Genomic DNA, 18,401 nt, shown 5'->3' with positions numbered 1-18,401 from the left:
CCAAGTGCTAAAGGGAGGCCCCTCCTCAAAACAAAATAAAAAATACTTTGCGTGGCAGCTCGGGGGGACATTTGTCCCTCTCAGCTGCAGACCCAGGCGCCCCCAAAAGCATAACCAGCCCTGGACCTCTCAGTCTGATCTGGTACTGGAAACTTGGGAAAAAAACGGTGTGGGGTCCCCCTATTTTCCCAGTAACTAGCACAGGACTGTACCAGCTTGGGGACTTACACTATAGCAGGGAGATACTCTGCGTTGTATTATTCCCCTGCAACGGGCGAGATGGTCCGGTCAAGTGTTAAAATCCTGGCTGAGCAGCTCCGTCTCCTGGCGCTCTGCTCGGCCGGGATAATGACAGATGGGGGCGTGCCGCGAGACTCATGGCATGCCCCCATGAGATGTAACCACGCCCCCATGAGATGTAACCACGCCCCTTTTGAGGTGAGGTCATGCCCCTTTTGTGGAGGTGTGCGTAAGTGGTCTGCCATGGCTGCTTAGCAGCCCCAGTACGACCCTGCAGGGCTGGCTCGAGGCACCCCTCCCAACCATTCCGGTTTCAGAGGGACAGTCCCGTTTTTTCGGGCACTGCCCCACTGTTCGGGAGGTTGGCCCCTCCACCTCCACAGCTGTGCGGTGGTGCTGGCCCCGGAGAAGAAGAATGGGTGCAGGGAGAGAGCTGGGGGCAGCCCAGTTACTGACGTAGTGCTGGGCTTGCCCCCAGCCTGATGTTAAATGGGAGGCGTGCCAAATAGCGTCATTTAGGGGCGCGTAGTCTATGGTAATTAGGCCACACAAAGCCGCATGTGAGGTCTGGGGCGTTCCGGTCCTTCTATGCACAGGGCGTGGCTCCTGCTGGAGCCGGCTCTGCGTCCCTGCCCCATGCACTAATGACGACGGTGGGTGCGAGGTTAATTTTGTGAAAATAGACTCTAATGTTGTTCTTTACAGTGGGACTACAGGTCCCAGCAAGCCTGCCCTGGCATGTCGGCACTTGTAGAACCACAAGTGCCAGCATGCCTGGACACTAAGGGCCTGCTGTCACCTGTAATCTGTCTGTGAAGTAAATATTAAAATAATGAAAGTACATTGGTAACGAAGCTGAATGGGGAATATATCTTTATAAAAAATAAGCAAAAATGTCATGCTTACCTACCCATGGAACGGCTTCTCTTCAATCCATGAGTTGGTGAGTATGAAATATTTGTTTATTTTTTAAATAAAGTTATACCCCATTTGGTGTCCATGTACTGTCGTTATTTTAGTATTTTGTTTACAGGCAGACTACAGCATAGGTAAATGCAGGGGGGGTTCCGTCTGCCTGGAAACCCCCCTCCCCAGCCCACACCATGACCACAATAGAAATAGTAATATAATAGATTGTTACTAGTGCTGCATGTTCTTCTCAGTATCACAAATGAAATAATTAACACCACCTGTGGATCTTTTAACATGTATCAAACAGTAATAAATAACCTGTGCACCGACTAGGAGATCTGGAAAACATGCACTATTAGGGATACACTGCTATAGAGCCCAATATGTACATATATGTCCAGGGCAGTGCTAGGTTCTTCTGCTGCTCTTCCAGACTCCCGGACTTGCTCCAATAGTCTGGAATGGTGCCCACATCTACAATAAATACATTCAGCTCAGGCAGGATGGCCTACTGCCGCATCTAATGGCTTACTGTGATCACTGGTCCTGTATATGCTGGGATTATGATACACAATACACTTTGTATGATGCATATTAAAGCTGGATAAGTACTAATTATGTCCTCTTTATGGACTGGCCACATCACTCTAAAATCAAGCATTTGGAAACCCCCTCCAGAAATCCTTCGTTTGCCACTGTACAGGTGATGACAGGCCCTTAGTGTCCGTGCATGCTGGCACTTGTGTTTTTACACAGGGCTATTTCCTGCAGGGATGCAGGGAATAGCCCTGGGCTTTCAGCCCAGTGTTGGTGGTTCCTCAGGAGGGGGGACTTCTTTTCTGGAGGAATTCCAGGCCTGGGCTGATCAGTTTGGGGATGATTTGCTAGAGAGGCTGAGAGATCCGGGGTTGGTTATGACTTTTTTTTTAATTAAATGAACCCTTTCTTTACTCTTTAAAACACCAAAGCCTGCACAGATCACACTAATCTGTGCAGCGCTTTGGATCTGCTGTGGACTGTCAGCGGATTAATACTTCTATTTGGCTGCGGAGTCTATTGTAAATGGGCAATCCGAATAAAATCGCACACGGAAGAAACCGGTATCACCATCGGAACAAAATAAACACTCAAAAACATGGCTTCTAAGGTTTTTGACCTTCTAAACTGCAGACACTGTCCAGCAATTTGGTTTAGAAGTCAAACACAATTCTTAGAGCAAAATTTTCTAAGCGGCGGTTTGACGGCAGTTTCTACTCCATTCTAAACCCCAGTGGTTTGGTGGCGGATTCTATTCTGTTCTAAACCCTGGGGATTTTGCAGCGGTTTCTAAATGATAGCCCTGTTCTATTCTATTCTAAAATGTGTTTTGATGGCAGTTTTGCAGCGGTTTTGGCCTTTGTAAATCTGCAGATAGAAAAACGTCCGCCAAACCACAGTCAAAACACATTTTAGAATAGAATAGAACAGGGCTGTCATTTAGAAACCGCTGCAAAACTGTCACCAAACCGCTGGGGTTTAGAATAGAATAGAAACCGCCATCAAACCGCCGCTTAGTAAATTTTGCCCATAGTGTATTTATCCCCAGGAGTAATACCGTATCATAATGACTAATGAATTGGAAAACAAATTATTGCACTTTTTTTTTTTTCAATTGATGAATTATGCGATTTGTTGTTTCAGGTACAGCGGGAAGAGCACCGGAAGCCACAACGAATGGCACACCGGATTTCTATTTCTCTGTCCCAAAGAGTAAGCGTGTTTTTTTGTACATGTCTACTCAGTTGCATATTATATATGTCATGAATAGGTAATTTGGCACCATTTGAGTTTGTAGTGTCTATGAAACCACATGTGAAGAGTAGACTATGGGGTCTGTTTACTAGGAGACAGAGTGAAAAGTGATAAGGTGCCAGCCAATCAGCTCCCAACTGTCATTTTTCAATCACAGCCTGTGAGATGGCAGTTGGGAGCTGATTGGCTGGCACCTTATCACTTTTCACTCTGTCTCCTAACACTGCTTAGTAAATAGACCCCTGAAGATGAGAGAGAATAATCCTATGAGCTTCTGGTTGCACCTACTATCACATGATGGCACCATGGTGCAGAGAGGGGAACAGGAAACGGACGGACTGCTGGGCACCATAAGGGTCACATGACAACGGCTGGGTGCATTGCTAGTTACATCCCTATTACTGGCGATCTTACTGCTGACACTGGGCCTGATTCACTATTGATCGCAATACTGCATATGCACGCAGTTCAACTGCGATAGCAAGCTAAACCACTGCAATCGCAATTCATACTCAGCACCACATAAGGACGCCCACTTTACCATACGCAAATCTGTTATACTTAGCAGAATAGCAAAACCATTGGTACAATCGGGTACCATCGGACTCATACGCACAGTTGCACAAGCTCTGACCTTACTCGGGAATTGCTAGCAGCCACGCACGCTATGAGACTGCACACTGCTTATGGCTTCGCAGTGGATAATTTATGCATGGCCCTGAAACGGCTTGCGAACACACTGGCACGCTTGCATTCAGTCGCCCACTCCCTCCCCGTCACCACCCAGAAACGGCACTTCCTGTCAATCACTCTGTGATGGGTCTGCATAGCCACTGCGACAGCGGAAGCCCGGCAGCGGTGAAGATCCCAAACGTCCAAAGGTAAGTATAAACTAATCTAATTCTACCCCCTAACCCTAACCCTCCTTTAGGGCTGCCTAATCCTAACCTCCCCCACCAAGTGCCTAACCCTAACCCCCCTCTAAGTGCTTAAACCCGCAGCCTAACCCTAAGTCTCCCAGGGGGTGCCTAACCCTAACCTCACCTTCCCCTATCCTAATCCTAATAACCCTAACCTCCCGGGGAGTTGCCTAACCCTAGATCCCCCCCGGGAGCCCATAACCTAACTCTCTCCCCCACCGCGCGGCTGTTCACGCCCAGGGCCCAGCTTACCTCCGAGCGGCAAGCCGGGTGTCGGGCTCCCGGCGTAGGTCTAATAACAGGCGTCGGTATTTCTAAGTCTGTCATTAGACTTGCCGGGATTAGACAGTCGGGAAGCCGGTCGGGATTACGACCTACGTTGGGTGGATAGAAATCTGATCAGAGAACATATTACTCCGTTTACTTTCCTTCAGTTGCTCCAGCCCCCGCATGTAATCAGTACCTGTATGGCGTTAGCCGGGGCAGTTGGTGCTGTTACAATTCATAGATATCAATGACCAAACAGCCCAAAAAGTATTATGGGATACAAAGGAGAATCATGAAACAACATTATAAGCATTGTGGCAATCTCCATTGTGGATGTAATCTACAAGTATGGCAGAGGGTCTGAAAATGTAGGTCCCATGGGCTCTATTTACTACAATCCGCATATTGAATGCAGATTGTAGTGTGATATTATTGACTGAATTCCAATTACGAATTCAGGCAATATCATAGGGATTTACTACAAATCCCTTGCAGGGACAGAGCTTGCGATAAATGCAAAAAATACCGTGACAAAGTGCCCGCGCATGCGCCGACTGATCGTCGCTGCTACCCCCGGCGCTAAGCTCCACCCCCATTGCTAAACCCTGCCCAGATTATCGCAGACCCCTCTCGACCCACCCTCTACCTTAATTACACTTACCTGCATGCTCCGGGCCCTCTGTGATGTTCTCCATGCCTCCGATCAGGTGATCTCCCATACTGCACTGGGACCCGATCACCTGATGACCGGTCCGCAGTGCACTATGGGAGACCAGCTGACCGGAGTGGAGACATCACCGGAGACCCGATCACCGGTCCCTGGAGTCAGGTAAGTAAAATAAAATTTTGACAATTTTTTTTTTCTTTTTTTGACAGTAATCAGCTTGCGGTCTGTTTAGACCACACAGCTGATTACTGGGACCGACTCCCGGCTCTGCTCTCCCCGTTAGAGCAGAGTAGGAGGCCGGTAACCGGGGGAGACCCTGGATAACGCCACCTCCACCTCGATCCCCTGGATAATGCCACCTCGCTTTCCCCGATATTTTTTTACAATTTATTTTTAGTAACTCTGGTCGGATCACATTTCCCATTACAATTATGGGAAATGCGATCTGCTTACTAAAAATAAGTGATACTTAGGGGTTGGAGTAGAATTTAGGGAATTCTACTCCAATTGCCCTGTAATAACTATAGGTCATACTAAAATAATGTGAAAAGGGTGTGAAAACATAAAACAGCCTTTATCACTTTATTTTAGTAAAAATAATGTTAATAAATAGAGCCCCATGTCTTCTACACCCAGCAATCGCCTCACTTAAAGGGAGATGTACTAAGCCTTGGAAAGTGATAAAGTGGAGAGAGATAAAGTACCAAACAATCAGCTCCTAACTGCCATTTTTTCACACACAGGGGCCTATTCATTAAACATTAAAATTCTCTGGAGATAATTAGCTTTAGAACTCTCATGGAGTTCTAGCTAATTATAGGTGGAATTCATCATTCCACCTCTCCATAAGTATCTATTCCGAAAAGCTGTCATTTTTGCGATGACAGCTTTTCGGGAAATAGATACTTTTCCCTGCCTACACTACCTTATCGTGTCTGGAAACAGTGCTGCGCATGCGCTGTTACATCTGTAAAACCAGCGCATGAGCAGCAATGCCTACAGATGCGTTAAGTTTCGTACCCCCCCATCCCCCCCCCCCCGACTTACCTGTCCGCGCAGCAGCCTCCGGCTCCGTCCTGCTGGTCTGTCATGTGGTTTCCCAGCAGACCACATGACAGATTAGAAAAAAAAAAAAATTCTTCTTCTTCTAAACTCTCTTGTGCTCTGCTGGGGAGCACACCTGACAGACCAGCCTCCGGAGCCTGAGGACGGAGCAGAGCGCCGGAGGGACTCGTCAGGGGACCTGCACACGCTGATACAGGTAAGTGGATTCTGCTATTCGCCACCTCACAGTGGCGAATAGTAACTGCATCAAATTCTGTGATATCTCCTGTGTTAAGTCTGTTCATGAATACCAAAATAACGTTATTTAAGGAAAATGTCCTTAAAAACGTTATTTTAGTGTTGATGAATAGGCCCCACAGCCTGTAAAGCAGTGGTAGGGAACCTTTTGTCTGCCGAGGGCCATTTTGATATATATAACATTATTCGCGGGCCTGGTGCAGGCCACTCCCCCTTCATGTGACGTCACACGGAGCAGAGCCACAATCGCCGGTGATTACAACAATGCCCGGAGCATCCTGAGGATGCTCCGGGGAGCTGTAAGGGCAGCGGTGTGACCGTCTGAAGTGTCCTAAGGATGTTCCTGGCGGCACTGCTGCATAGATTCTGGCTGCAGGGTGCCACTCCAGACAACCTGCTAGCCAGATGAGGCTAGCAGAGAAAAGCTCAGAGGGCCAGACCAAATGTCTCCGCGGGCCTTATACGGCCCCCGGGCCTGAGGTTCCCCATCCCTGCTGTAAAGTGACAGTTAGGAGTTGATTGTCAGGTACTTTGGCCCTCATTCAGAGGCGGTCGGAGGATGCAAGCGGTCGCTCAGAAACTGGGCGGCCACTTGCATCCTGGCCGGCCGCCTCTGTTGCGGTCGTTAGGCTGTGGGTTAACACCCACAGCTCTAACAACCACTCGGGTGATGGTCGCGATGGTCAGAGACCATCGCGACCATCGGGACTTACGACAAGACCCTAGGGTAGGGTCTCACTTGTCGTAAGCCCCGGAGAGCTTCTGGCTCTGTCAGAGCCTTAGAACCAGTGCCCCATGGAAAGCACCAGTAATGTCACTGGATCCTACTGAGTGTGGGTATCAGGAATCTGTGGACTAAGGTGGGACAGTGATAGTGTTTGGGGTTCAAATGCCAGAAATAGACTAAGCCAATAGAAAATTCACTGTTAGTAGAGCTTTGTTTTATTACATGAATAAATCCGGGTGTTTCTCTTGCCTTTCTCCACACAGACCCACTATCAGTAATCTCACCAATATCTCAAAACTGGATCTGTTAGAAGATTTCGCCATCCAAAGGTAAAAACTCTTCTCTGATAAACACAAATGTTGTAGTTCCTGTATGTTTTAGGAGGAGGCTTTACAATTCTGTCCTGCAAAAAGGCAAATGTGGCAGGAGGCGTCTGATACCTCCTTGCTGCATCTGAGGTCGCAGCCTGGGATCACCATCACGACTATCGGTTGCCCCTTTGGTAAGGCTACGGTAGCTGAAGCTTGCCGCAGCCTTGCCATGTCCTGTCTGGCCCCCTAGGCAGACTGCAACCATAGATTTGTACCACAGTAACTATACACTGTTTTCTATTTGCTGAGGAGAAGCTCTGACTCATTATGTCATTGGCATCAGTGTATCTTTGTGGCATGATTCAAGAGGCCAATAAAATGGAGAAATAGGCTTTCTTGTGCATGTTACATGGGGTGTGGTATGATATGTTGACTTTCAGAATGTTGTTATGTCGACACCATTTCAACAAGTTCAGATTGCTGACAGATAATCACAATGTCGACACAGACATAATGTCAACATTTGTCGACTCTGATATTTTGGACTAAAACTAACTCTAACCCTAATTATAGCCAAACATTAATTACAGCCTAACCCTAATTGTAAACTAACCCTAGTTGAATATGTCGACATTCGCAGTGTCGACATGCAGAACATGTCGTCATGTTACAGGCAGATATAATGGAACATACCCAAAATAATCATTTGAACCTCAGAAGTCTTACAAACTTTTTGTCCATCTTTTCAGAATGCTGTATGAGAAGCCGAACGCCTTGAAGCCTTCGTAAGTGTTTCTACTTAGTATACATCTCACTGTTATTGACCAATACAGTACATACAAACTTTAAATATTTTAACTGAAATCCTCTTTCCTAGTACATCCCTCTATGTCCTATACTAAACCTGTTGTGCAGGGCTTTATTTGGAAGACCTATTAATAAAAATAATTGGCATTATTTAGAGCGGGACTTAGGTCCAACTCTGAGGCGCAGCAAATTTATCAACCAATAAGCTGATAAGGCTGCAGCCTGGGATACGTGGATTTTGGTGGTACTGTCAGTGAGATCCTACCTGCACAGAGGGGGTGCCAGCTAATGTACTGCTGAATTGAGATGGTTACAGGAGCTTGGCACACACACTTAGCATGGTGTGGCTGGTACCGGAGCTTGCTGCGCACTTAGTGGTGTCAAGGTGAGCTGGCGAAGTGGTGTCACTAGTGGGGTGCGGGTCACACCGACTGTCACCATCTGAGGGGGTGACACCAAAATAACAGAGCTGCACTGCTATTTTGGAGTCAACCCCTCATATGGTGTCACCAAAGAGCGGTGATAGCAGTGATGGATGATGCCCGCATGCGTGCATCAGCCCGCCAGCTCCCGGAGGGTTAGGTCTAGACTATAGAGGGCTGATGGCCCTGTGACGTCACACCCACATGACTCGGCCTGAAAGGGGGAGGGGCGGGGATGGTAACAGGGGACCAAAAGTGTCCCCTCACGGGCTCGCTCCGCTCGCCACGCTTCCGGCATGGTGGCTCGCTGTGCTCGCCACAGATATTTATTCCCCCTCTATGCCCTAGTGGATGGTAACGCAGGAGCTGTCCAGCCTCCTGCAGTGGTCACGTGGTGTCTACGTCACAGAGGTCCTTTCTCCAACTTGGAAATAGCAGCAACCGCTCCCCGGAGTGCTCGGCAAGCCCCCTGCATGATGAAAATAGGGTCACATCCTCCAAAAGTCATACAGCGGGGGGTGTAGCTTTGTGGGAATGAGGCCACGTCCCCTTTCGCAAGCTATGCACTAGGAGTCCAGAGATGAGGGTGACAGGGTGAGTAGACGCCCTGGGTGACACCAATCCTAGTGACATCACTGAGCTGGAGCTAGATGCAGAGGGGACCGGAGTTTGTCGCACACCCCCTGCAGCACTTCACGCTACTCCTAACCTCCTCTGGATCCCGGTGTAGTAAATGCAGAAAATAGATCCCATATAGATCTTACCCTGGTCGGGCTTCTGCTTGATGTCCAAGTCTCACACTGCCGTTGGAGGGAGGGAGAGAGTGACAGGGCTCCGTGGGTTCGATTAAAATTCTTGTCAGGCAGGCAACAGGTGCTCCAAGTAAGAGTGGCTTGTGCTGCGGGCTCCTCTAACGCGTTTCTCCACCGTCCACACTTGAGAGAAGCGTGAAGCACAGGGAGAGCCTGTCACCGCTTTATTGAATATACAAGCTAAATCAGCACCAATACTAGTGCGCTGGAAACTATTTTTTGATCAAGTGGATTGCAGATCCTGGAGAACTGGTCTGATGACCCAACGCATTTCCACCTTATATAACACCTCATATGAAATGAATTATTAGCGCTTTATCGCATATCTGTTAATGAAAGCAGAGGCTGCACAGCCAGTGTTGTATGGGGCAGCTGTAGACATTCTTTACAAATACGTTTGCATGTTCTCCTGTTCTTGAGACCCATGTATTTGTGTGTTTTATGTAGACTCTCATCTACAATTGAAGGAGAGGCCCATTGAAATGTAAAGCAATTTTAATATAGTAGCAGAGTTGTTGATATAATAACAATATTTCTTATCCATGTCAAACTTAGCAGGAGAAGCAGAGTCAAAGATCCCAATTTAAATATCAGTAATAGGCAGTGTCCAACTGGGGCACAAAAGGCCCACCAGGGGAATGCAGCTGTAAAGTCCCATACTTAGGGGTGAGGCAGGGCTAACTACTAGAGAGTGCACGGTCTCGGCCCCTCTATAAATAAGTATATATATATATATATATAGTAAAAACTTATAGTGCATGCATTATAATGTACCAGATTAATAACAGTAATGCACTCTAGAAAATACACCATAATTCTGTAGGGATGCAGCCAGGACACCAGCGGGAGCTATCCCGCCTGCCGATATCCTGACACTGATAGCCCGACAGGGGACAAAAGATAGGCGTCGAAATCCTGACGCCTATCATTAGCCCCACTACAAAATCCTGACACCGGGCATACTGAACAAAAGTAAGCTGGGTGTTTTAGCGTCTAGCCATGGGGGGGAAGGGTTAGGGTTGTGGACCCCGGGGGGACTTAGGGTAAGGCACCCCCCTGGGAGGGTTAGGGAAGGGAAAGGGGTGGTTAGGGTTAGGCACCCCCATCGGGAGGGTTAGGTTTAGGGTGCGGGGAGGGGGGGTTAGGTTTAGGCACTAAAGGGGGGAGGTTAGGGTTAGGCACTAAGGGGGCAGGTAAGGGTTAGGCACCACTATGGGAGGGTTAGGATTAGGGGGGGAGAGGGTAGGGTTAAGATACTTACCAGCCCCAGTCGGGAATTAGGTCTGTTGGTGTTCCGCTGTCGGTATTTGATCCGAATAACCGGCTTTAAATACTGATTCCGTACTGTGCAGTATAATATAACATATGTATAATGTATAATTCAAGTGCACAGTATGGAATCTGATCCCTAGAGGAGGGAGTGGGCCCTCAGGCAGTGGAGCCCACTGAGGGTTTTCCCTCTACGCCTATGGGCCAGTCCAACCCTGGTAATAGTAATGATAACATTATTTTTACATATCATTGTTCTCATTGGTTTTTAACACTCATGTGAACTGGTTGTTATTTGCTATGTATATATGTATTTCAAATGACTTATTTAAGTTTGCTACAGTATGTTTTACAAAATGTATAGTTGTGTGGTTGGAAATCTGGTACACTGGACCTCATTCAGAGACGGTCATTGCGGTCGCACGGTCGTAAGGTAAAAGGGGCCGGATATGCAAATGAAGCGCTCGCAAGTTGCATCGTTAAGATGGGATCATTAGCTGGACGAGCGAGGGGAGGATGCGACCGTTAGACTAAAAACACACCCCCTTCTCTTTCCCATTACACGTCATCTCCGGGCATATAAGGATTAATCGAGACCATCGGGAACCATCGGAGCTGGTTGTAGACCTTAAGGTTGACCATACCCTCTCTTAAGCACTATGATCAAGTCAGTGTAAAAACCTCCCATGTCACATGTGCCATGACACTACTTAGTTAATTATGCACTCCCATAAAACTCCGTTTGCATAGTCAGGCACACCTGCGTTCGGATCTCCACTCCCCCGTTCACAAGCACCTTCCCCTGTTACCACCCACAAACGCCTCATCCTGTCACTCAAACTAACGACCTGGCCAAGTTGAAGGAGAAAGCAATTTCTGATTGTAATAGCTAGTTTGCGCACGCGCATTGCGAATTTTACGCATGCGCAGTTTAGCGAACATCGGTGGCGTACGACCGTGCGGCCGCAACGACTGACTCTGAATGAGGTCCACTGAGCTTATCTAGACTGTGGCAGCACTTTGATAGCAAAGGCTTGCCGGCATCTCTCTAATCTATTCACATATAACTAATAAGAGATCTGTTTTTGTTGCTTTTTAGGAGATCGGATGTGTTGATGATGACTCCTTGGTTTGCCCCAATTGTATGGAATGGAACCTATAATCTTGACATACTGAATGCACAATTCCATCAGAGAAATGTCCGCATTGGCCTCACTGTGTTTGCTGTTAAAAAGTAAGTTATAGAGTCATTGTTCTGCATCTTTACCAGCTAATATTTAAATGGACTGATCTTCAATGTAGGATGCTTACGGACTATGGGGGCGAGGTACCAAGCCTTGGAGAGAGATAAGGTGGTGAAGTCGCCCAAAGTAAACAATCAGCTTCTAACTGTGAATTTTCTGGCACAGTCTTTGAATTGGTAGTTACAAGCCAATGGGTTGTATTGGGCAACTTCTACACTTTATCACTGTCCAAGTCTTGATACATCTCCCCCAATATCTAATATTACCTGTAACACATGAAATATTACCAATGTGCAGTTGTGAGAATCACTAGGGCGGGAGTACCTCTTTTACCCCAGCAATTTTCTTCTATAATACCCCTTTTGCCTGGGTCACAGCTCATAGAAAAGGGTCCCTGAAAAATAACATCAAAAAAATCCAAAGAGGAGAAGTAATTCCTTTATGGGGCACTCATGGACTTATTACTGAACAAATTTTTAGTCATTATATCGACTGTTGTAGAAAGATTATTGTCTTTTAAAACTTAGCCTTTATTGGTATTATACTTAAAACCTCCGCGAAATATTGAAAACAAATATGTGTATCACAAAAATTAAACCATGTGAAATTAAAATTCAATTAAACAATTAAACCACTATCTGTCTTCTGTATTTAATGTTCATTATTACATTGTATGTTATTTAAAGGTTATTCGGGTGTCTGTAGATCTGAGGACATATCGATTATCATATGTATAAACCAATAATAATATTTTCATATATCACTAATATTTATTCTGAATTTCCGTATCAATTAGTATCATTAAATACGAAGGTATGTATTGTACACATATAGGGTATAGGTATTAAGGTCTTGCAGGCAGTAATTCAATAGTTAAGTGTTTATGCCATTTCCCCTTTGCAATATATCATATAGAGAAACAGAATTTCATAAGAATTAATATATATCTGTATAATTATTCTCCAATAAAACTTGTATTGTATCACACAATCTCCATGTTTTGGTATCTCTTGAAAAATACTCCACTGATATTGTATCTAATAAAAACTTTTATTTGCAGATCTTATCATACAATTTGTACTGAGGGATTGTTGTATATCCTAAAATACAGTATACAGATAACGCTGTCCCTTATATTTCATAAGATGTTGAATTACACCATAATGACAATCATAAGTACAAAATCAGGAGAGAGATTAAATATTGAATCACACAGTTATTGTGCTGAACTATATCCACTTGGCAACAAAATGTCCATGTATAAGTTGTATCTTTTTGTGCATACTCGAAAATTCTCTTTCTGCACATACATCCCTCTTAATTAGTATGTCTCATAGGCTCTTGGTCCTCTTATGGAAAATAAGTGCAGATTTTATTTATATATATTGCATATTTCCTCTAATGATTATTGACTTCAAGTGAAATAACCAATTAAATACATAAAGTATGGAATACTAATATAGGTTTGTTTCACATTCCTTCCAATGATTACTAACTCAGTTAGAATAACAGGTTTAGCACATGGTGTTCCTCCATATCATTTTCTCATTTACATTGACTGTCAAACATACGGAGGTAGGTTTAATACACGTGCGCCCGCTTATGTTGTCCACCTGTCTGACAGACACCCTTATCAACAATATACTTTCATAGTGGTTATTTAGTTAAAATTTGCTGAATACATAGCACACATTTAACAGCGTGTGCCGCGTATCTCCTATTAAGTTAGTATTTGCTGAATACATAGCACATCTTTCTACAACAGTCGATATAATGACTAAAAATGTGTTCAGTAATAAGTCCATGAGTGCCCCATAAAGGAATTACTTCTCCTCTTTGGATTTTTTTTATGTTATTATTTCTATTCCAGGGTGCACCTTTTCCGGTATATACTATATAAAATAACAATTTACTTATCTCAAGTATATAAAGTGTTGTGAATATTGTAAGGAAGGACTTATAAGAGACTTACATATCTGTGCAGGTAATTCTTTTTCTACATTCCCTGAAAAATAACCCAAGTCAAGTGACCTGGGAATCCAACCCAGGTAGCTGCCAGGGATGGACCCAGGATGGACCCGGGTAATGGTGCCGTGTAAACGGCGCTACCCGGGTTATCCAACCTGGGTCATGCCTAAAATTAGCTGATTGGTGGTTGGGGAGAAGTCATCTCCCACTTTTTATGACCTCACAAGTTCAGCAGGGCAAACCCGGGTTGAGAGTGAACCGGGCTGACCTGAGAATAAGTGTCAAACAACGGGAAAGGGAAAATTGGAAAAAATGTTGCACAGGCAGTTTAAATGGAGGTGTAAATATTTATGCCACTATTCCCAGAATAATTTATATCAATGTAAATATATATGAAATATCAGGTAGTGGTGGTGCTCACTAGAGTTAGGTACATAAGTAATTAAAAAAGAGGAAAAAGAAACTCTGTTTGGTGAGCACTCTAAGTTTTGGGAAATCTTATATAAAATAAAACATAACTTTTAATGTAGATAATTAATATAATTAGACTCACTGTTGTATAGAACACTAAAAATTTATATCACAAAAAATATCAAAAAATTGTTATGAATCTAATACACTTGAAATCCTAGAAATCCTGTGTATTTTTATTAGACATATACAAAATATGTAAATATACACAATAATATTAGTAAATTTCAAACACCCTCCTATATATCAAAAAAGAGCGAAATATACAGACAATAAAAGACAATTACAATCAAGCTTAAATAGCATATTTATGCAGACATCGGTTTATCCCCTAAAGCATATCGTGAATACATCCTTGCTTAAATAGCATAACCCTACAGGCATCAGTTAATCCCCTAGTATACAGCATGAAAGTATCTTTAATTTAGGTTTAGAAAAGTCCGGGCATAGGAATTGCCAAACCTCATTCTACTTCTCCTCACTTGGACCACGGTCTATCTATGAGGAGTGAGAGATTGCTGGAAAGGCTGGTTGCCCTTAGAAACAACAGTATAACCGCAGTGTTACTCAAGTATTCATTTCTGCTGTTAGGGGTCTTACTGTGTAGAATTGGACCCCTAATGAGAGAACTACTAACTCAGAGGTAGCCATCAGTTAATAGAGGGATAGAGAAGTGACAGCAAACGTCAATTATAATAAAATATGATAATAATAAAGATCAATAATACTCAACGCTATGTCTATCCTGAATGAAATTCTATCTCAGTGAAAATGCAGCTCTAACATTGTAAATGATGAAAACAGGCAATAAATTCCATTCATATAAGTTATGTCACTAATACTGCAATATAATATAATAACATTTAGGATACACCCATATTGTCACTGTATGAATTGCAATAAATCAGCTCATTTCCATCCAGACAATTACATCAGGTGTGACATTTAGTAATAAGGCCAATTAATTACTACGTTGTAAATAATGAAAACAGACAATGAACTTCATTCACAAAGATTGTGTCCTTAATATTGTGGTATAGAATATTGACACTTAGGACATATCTAAGAAATCATCATATGAAACATAGTAGGTCAGATAATTTCCGTATAGATAACTACATCTTATATATCATTTAGTAATGGAGCCAACTTGTCAGAAGATAAAGTGACTGCATGTATATAACTATATCTTTGTTGTCACAAAAGATAAATAGTTATATAAGAAATGTTAAGTAGATAATTGAAATAGGATACAGCGTATTTCAATGTTAATTGTATCAGAGTATAACCGCAAGTGACCTCTACATTTAAATCCTATTTGTATCTCAATATGAGCAGCAAATAACTGCTAACACGTGTACTACCTATTAATGCAATGATCCCTTATTTTAACAGGATACAATTTAATGGATCTAAACAAAAAGCTGGATTAACGTGAATAATATATATCCTAGTAATACCAGCAAAATATATAGATATTCTGACGTATATAAATTAGTCCCTATATAATCAGATGAAATCCGCATAGATAGTTACATCTGGTATAATAGGGAATGCTGAAAATAAACCTGTCAAATAAGAGAAGTAACTACATATAATTAAACAGATCAATGGTACTATAGTATAAATGACAGTTGAACAAACGTGTTTACATTAATACAAGATACATCAAGTGTAAAAATGTACTTATCAGTGAATGCCCGCAGGTAACCTCTATCATGATAAGTATACCTAGTACCCAGAAGGGGATATAAATTTTGAGTGTTCTATACAACAGTGAGTCTAATTATATTAATTATCTACATTAAAAGTTATGTTTTATTTTATATAAGATTTACCAAAACTTAGAGTGCTCAAGAAACAGAGTTTCTTTTTCCTCTTTTTTAATGACCTGAGAATAACCCAGATTGAAGGTGCAGTGTAGACGGGGTCTAACCTGGGTCTGACCTGGTTTGGAGCCATGGGCCCGATTCAGACCTGTTCGCTAGGCTGCGTTCGCACGTAGCCTGCCGATGATTGCAATGTGCGCATGAGTACAAGACGCAGTGCCCAAACTAGTCCATGCGATCGGGAAGTGCTCGCACCCTGTACAAAGGCGCCTTGCTAGAATGCGTGACAGGACGAGCCGTTTGTGGGTGATGACAGGATTTGATCGATGGAAATGGGGGGTGTGGTGGTGCGAACGCAGGCGTGTCTGTGCATCTTAACGCCATTAATACACGTCACGTGGCTGAATTACACACTGAAGCACTCACAGTGCTTGCGGTAGGGTATGGTCAGCCACAAGTGCTGCGTATGGGTCCGATGTTACTCGATGTTACCGATTGTTGAATACACTTCCTGGAGATGACGTGTATTACTAAAGGAAAGTGGGCGTCTTAAGACAGGCTGGTGGGTATCTAAATACACACCGCGAGCGCACGCCAAGACATAGTGTGTGTGCTAATGTTTTGCCGTGTGATTGCGGGATTTGCATACTTCGGCAGCTGGCCACTGCGTGCGAACGCATCTAGCGAGTGGGTCTGAATCAGGCCCCATGTCCGAAAAACCCAGGTCAGACCCGGGTTTTTAGTGGAAAAGGGGTATCAGTAGCACTGAAGGTGGAACTACAGTAGAATGAACCTGTAGCTTACGGTAGATGTTTGAGAATGTTCACAACGCTAAACCAACTCCCAGCCAATCAGAGAGTGTATACATTTTTACAGCATTAGACCAACTGGCATCCAATCAGAGCTTTGGAATGTTCAAGTAGTCAAAAACAGATGCAGCAAGAACTGACATGATATCTACTGTAGCTTACAGCTAAGAGATACACCACTCTGCTTTCTAACAGTCACCATGTTTTGCCATACTAGTGTATGAACTAGTGAATAGTAAATAATAGTATTTGCTTTTTCTGTTTTCAGGTACACAGTGTTTGTCCAGACTTTTATTAAAACCGCTGAAAAGTTCTTCATGTTGGGGCATAAAGTCAACTATTACGTGTTTACAGACCGTGTCGGTGACATTCCCAATATAACTCTCGGTGAGGGCAGACACATGGTCATCCTGGAGGTTCCCAGCTACAAGAGATGGCAGGATGTGTCCATGAGGCGCATGGAGATGATCCGAGATCAGTCCCACCAACGGTTCATCAGTGAGGTGGATTACCTGGTGTGCGTGGACGTAGACATGGAGTTCAGTGACCATGTCGGGGTGGAGATATTAAGTGATGTGTTTGGCACGCTTCATCCTGGCTTCTATGGAGCACCTCGCGAGGGTTTCACCTATGAGCGCAGACGAGAGTCTACGGCATGCATTCCTACAGATGAGGGAGACTTTTACTACGCCGGGGGATATTTTGGTGGCTCGGTAGAAGAGATCTACAAATTGACCAATTTCTGCCATAACGCTATGATGACAGACAAGGGAAATAACATTGAGGCTATCTGGCACGATGAGAGCTATTTGAACAAGTATTTTCTTTATCACAAGCCAACAAAAATTCTATCCCCTGAATACCTGTGGGTCCTCAGTTACGGGATGCCAACATACATGCAAAGAAGAAGATTTCTGGCTCTTGCGAAAAATCATGCTGCAATCCGGAACAAACGGGGATTAACGCGCATAGGTCAAAGACTTTTATAGCTGGATAGGATTGGGCAGTTGTAACACCATAAAGCAGAATGATCCGTTTTGGAAACATAACTGTAGGGAAACTTGAATACTGGTATAGATTTTTCCGTTAAGTCCTATTTTTTCCCTTAGCTCAGCAACAGCCGAATAACCGGCAATCTAATTAGCATGAAGTCATTATTCAAAGCTCATCCCCTCTCCTCCGAATTATAGCATTGGACACAAGACCATCAGTGATTGGAGATTCAAAACACATGAAGATGCCTTAGTGTTGCTGAGAATAGTGGTTGCAGTAGATGGGATTACTGTGGGGGCTCATTTACTAACGAGTTTTATCACCAAAACAAGTGATAAATGTCACTGTGTATGATAAATGGTGCTCCAGCCAATCAGCTCCCAAGTGTCAACTGTTAGAAAAATGACAGTTGGGAGCTGATTGGCTGGAGCACCATTTATCTTACACAGTGAAATGTATCACTCGTTTTGTGATTAAACTCATTAGTAAATGGGGGCCTATAACTGATGTACAGTACGTCTTTGCTTTAAGCATCTGTTGACAAATTGGTTTTCTCACTGGTCATAAATCCTCCCGCTGAGCAATATATGGGTCATTTTTGTAAGGTGACCTCTTATGTTTGCTAAAAATAAAATGTCAC

At 43.9% G+C, this 18,401-nt stretch overlaps 1 protein-coding gene across 1 annotated transcript; it reads left to right on the top strand.

Annotated features, from left to right (window-relative positions):
- Positions 1 to 2,837: 2,837 nt before the first annotated feature.
- LOC148474198 (histo-blood group ABO system transferase-like) lies at positions 2,838 to 17,757 on the top strand. The gene is made up of 5 exons (XM_088458965.1): positions 2,838 to 2,901; positions 7,090 to 7,155; positions 7,887 to 7,922; positions 11,547 to 11,681; positions 17,037 to 17,757. Exons 3-5 carry the CDS (start codon positions 7,888 to 7,890, stop codon positions 17,755 to 17,757), a joined length of 891 nt encoding a protein of 296 aa, XP_088315091.1. The 5' UTR covers positions 2,838 to 2,901; positions 7,090 to 7,155; position 7,887.
- Positions 17,758 to 18,401: the final 644 nt, after the last annotated feature.

The sequence above is a fragment of the Taudactylus pleione genome, unplaced genomic scaffold, assembly GCF_031769625.1.
Source record: "Taudactylus pleione unplaced genomic scaffold, aTauple2 ptg000878l, whole genome shotgun sequence".
Taxonomy (NCBI): Eukaryota; Metazoa; Chordata; class Amphibia; order Anura; family Myobatrachidae; genus Taudactylus; species Taudactylus pleione.
The sequence above is the reverse complement of the archived record's forward strand: the minus strand, read 5'-3'. Positions and strand labels throughout refer to the sequence as shown.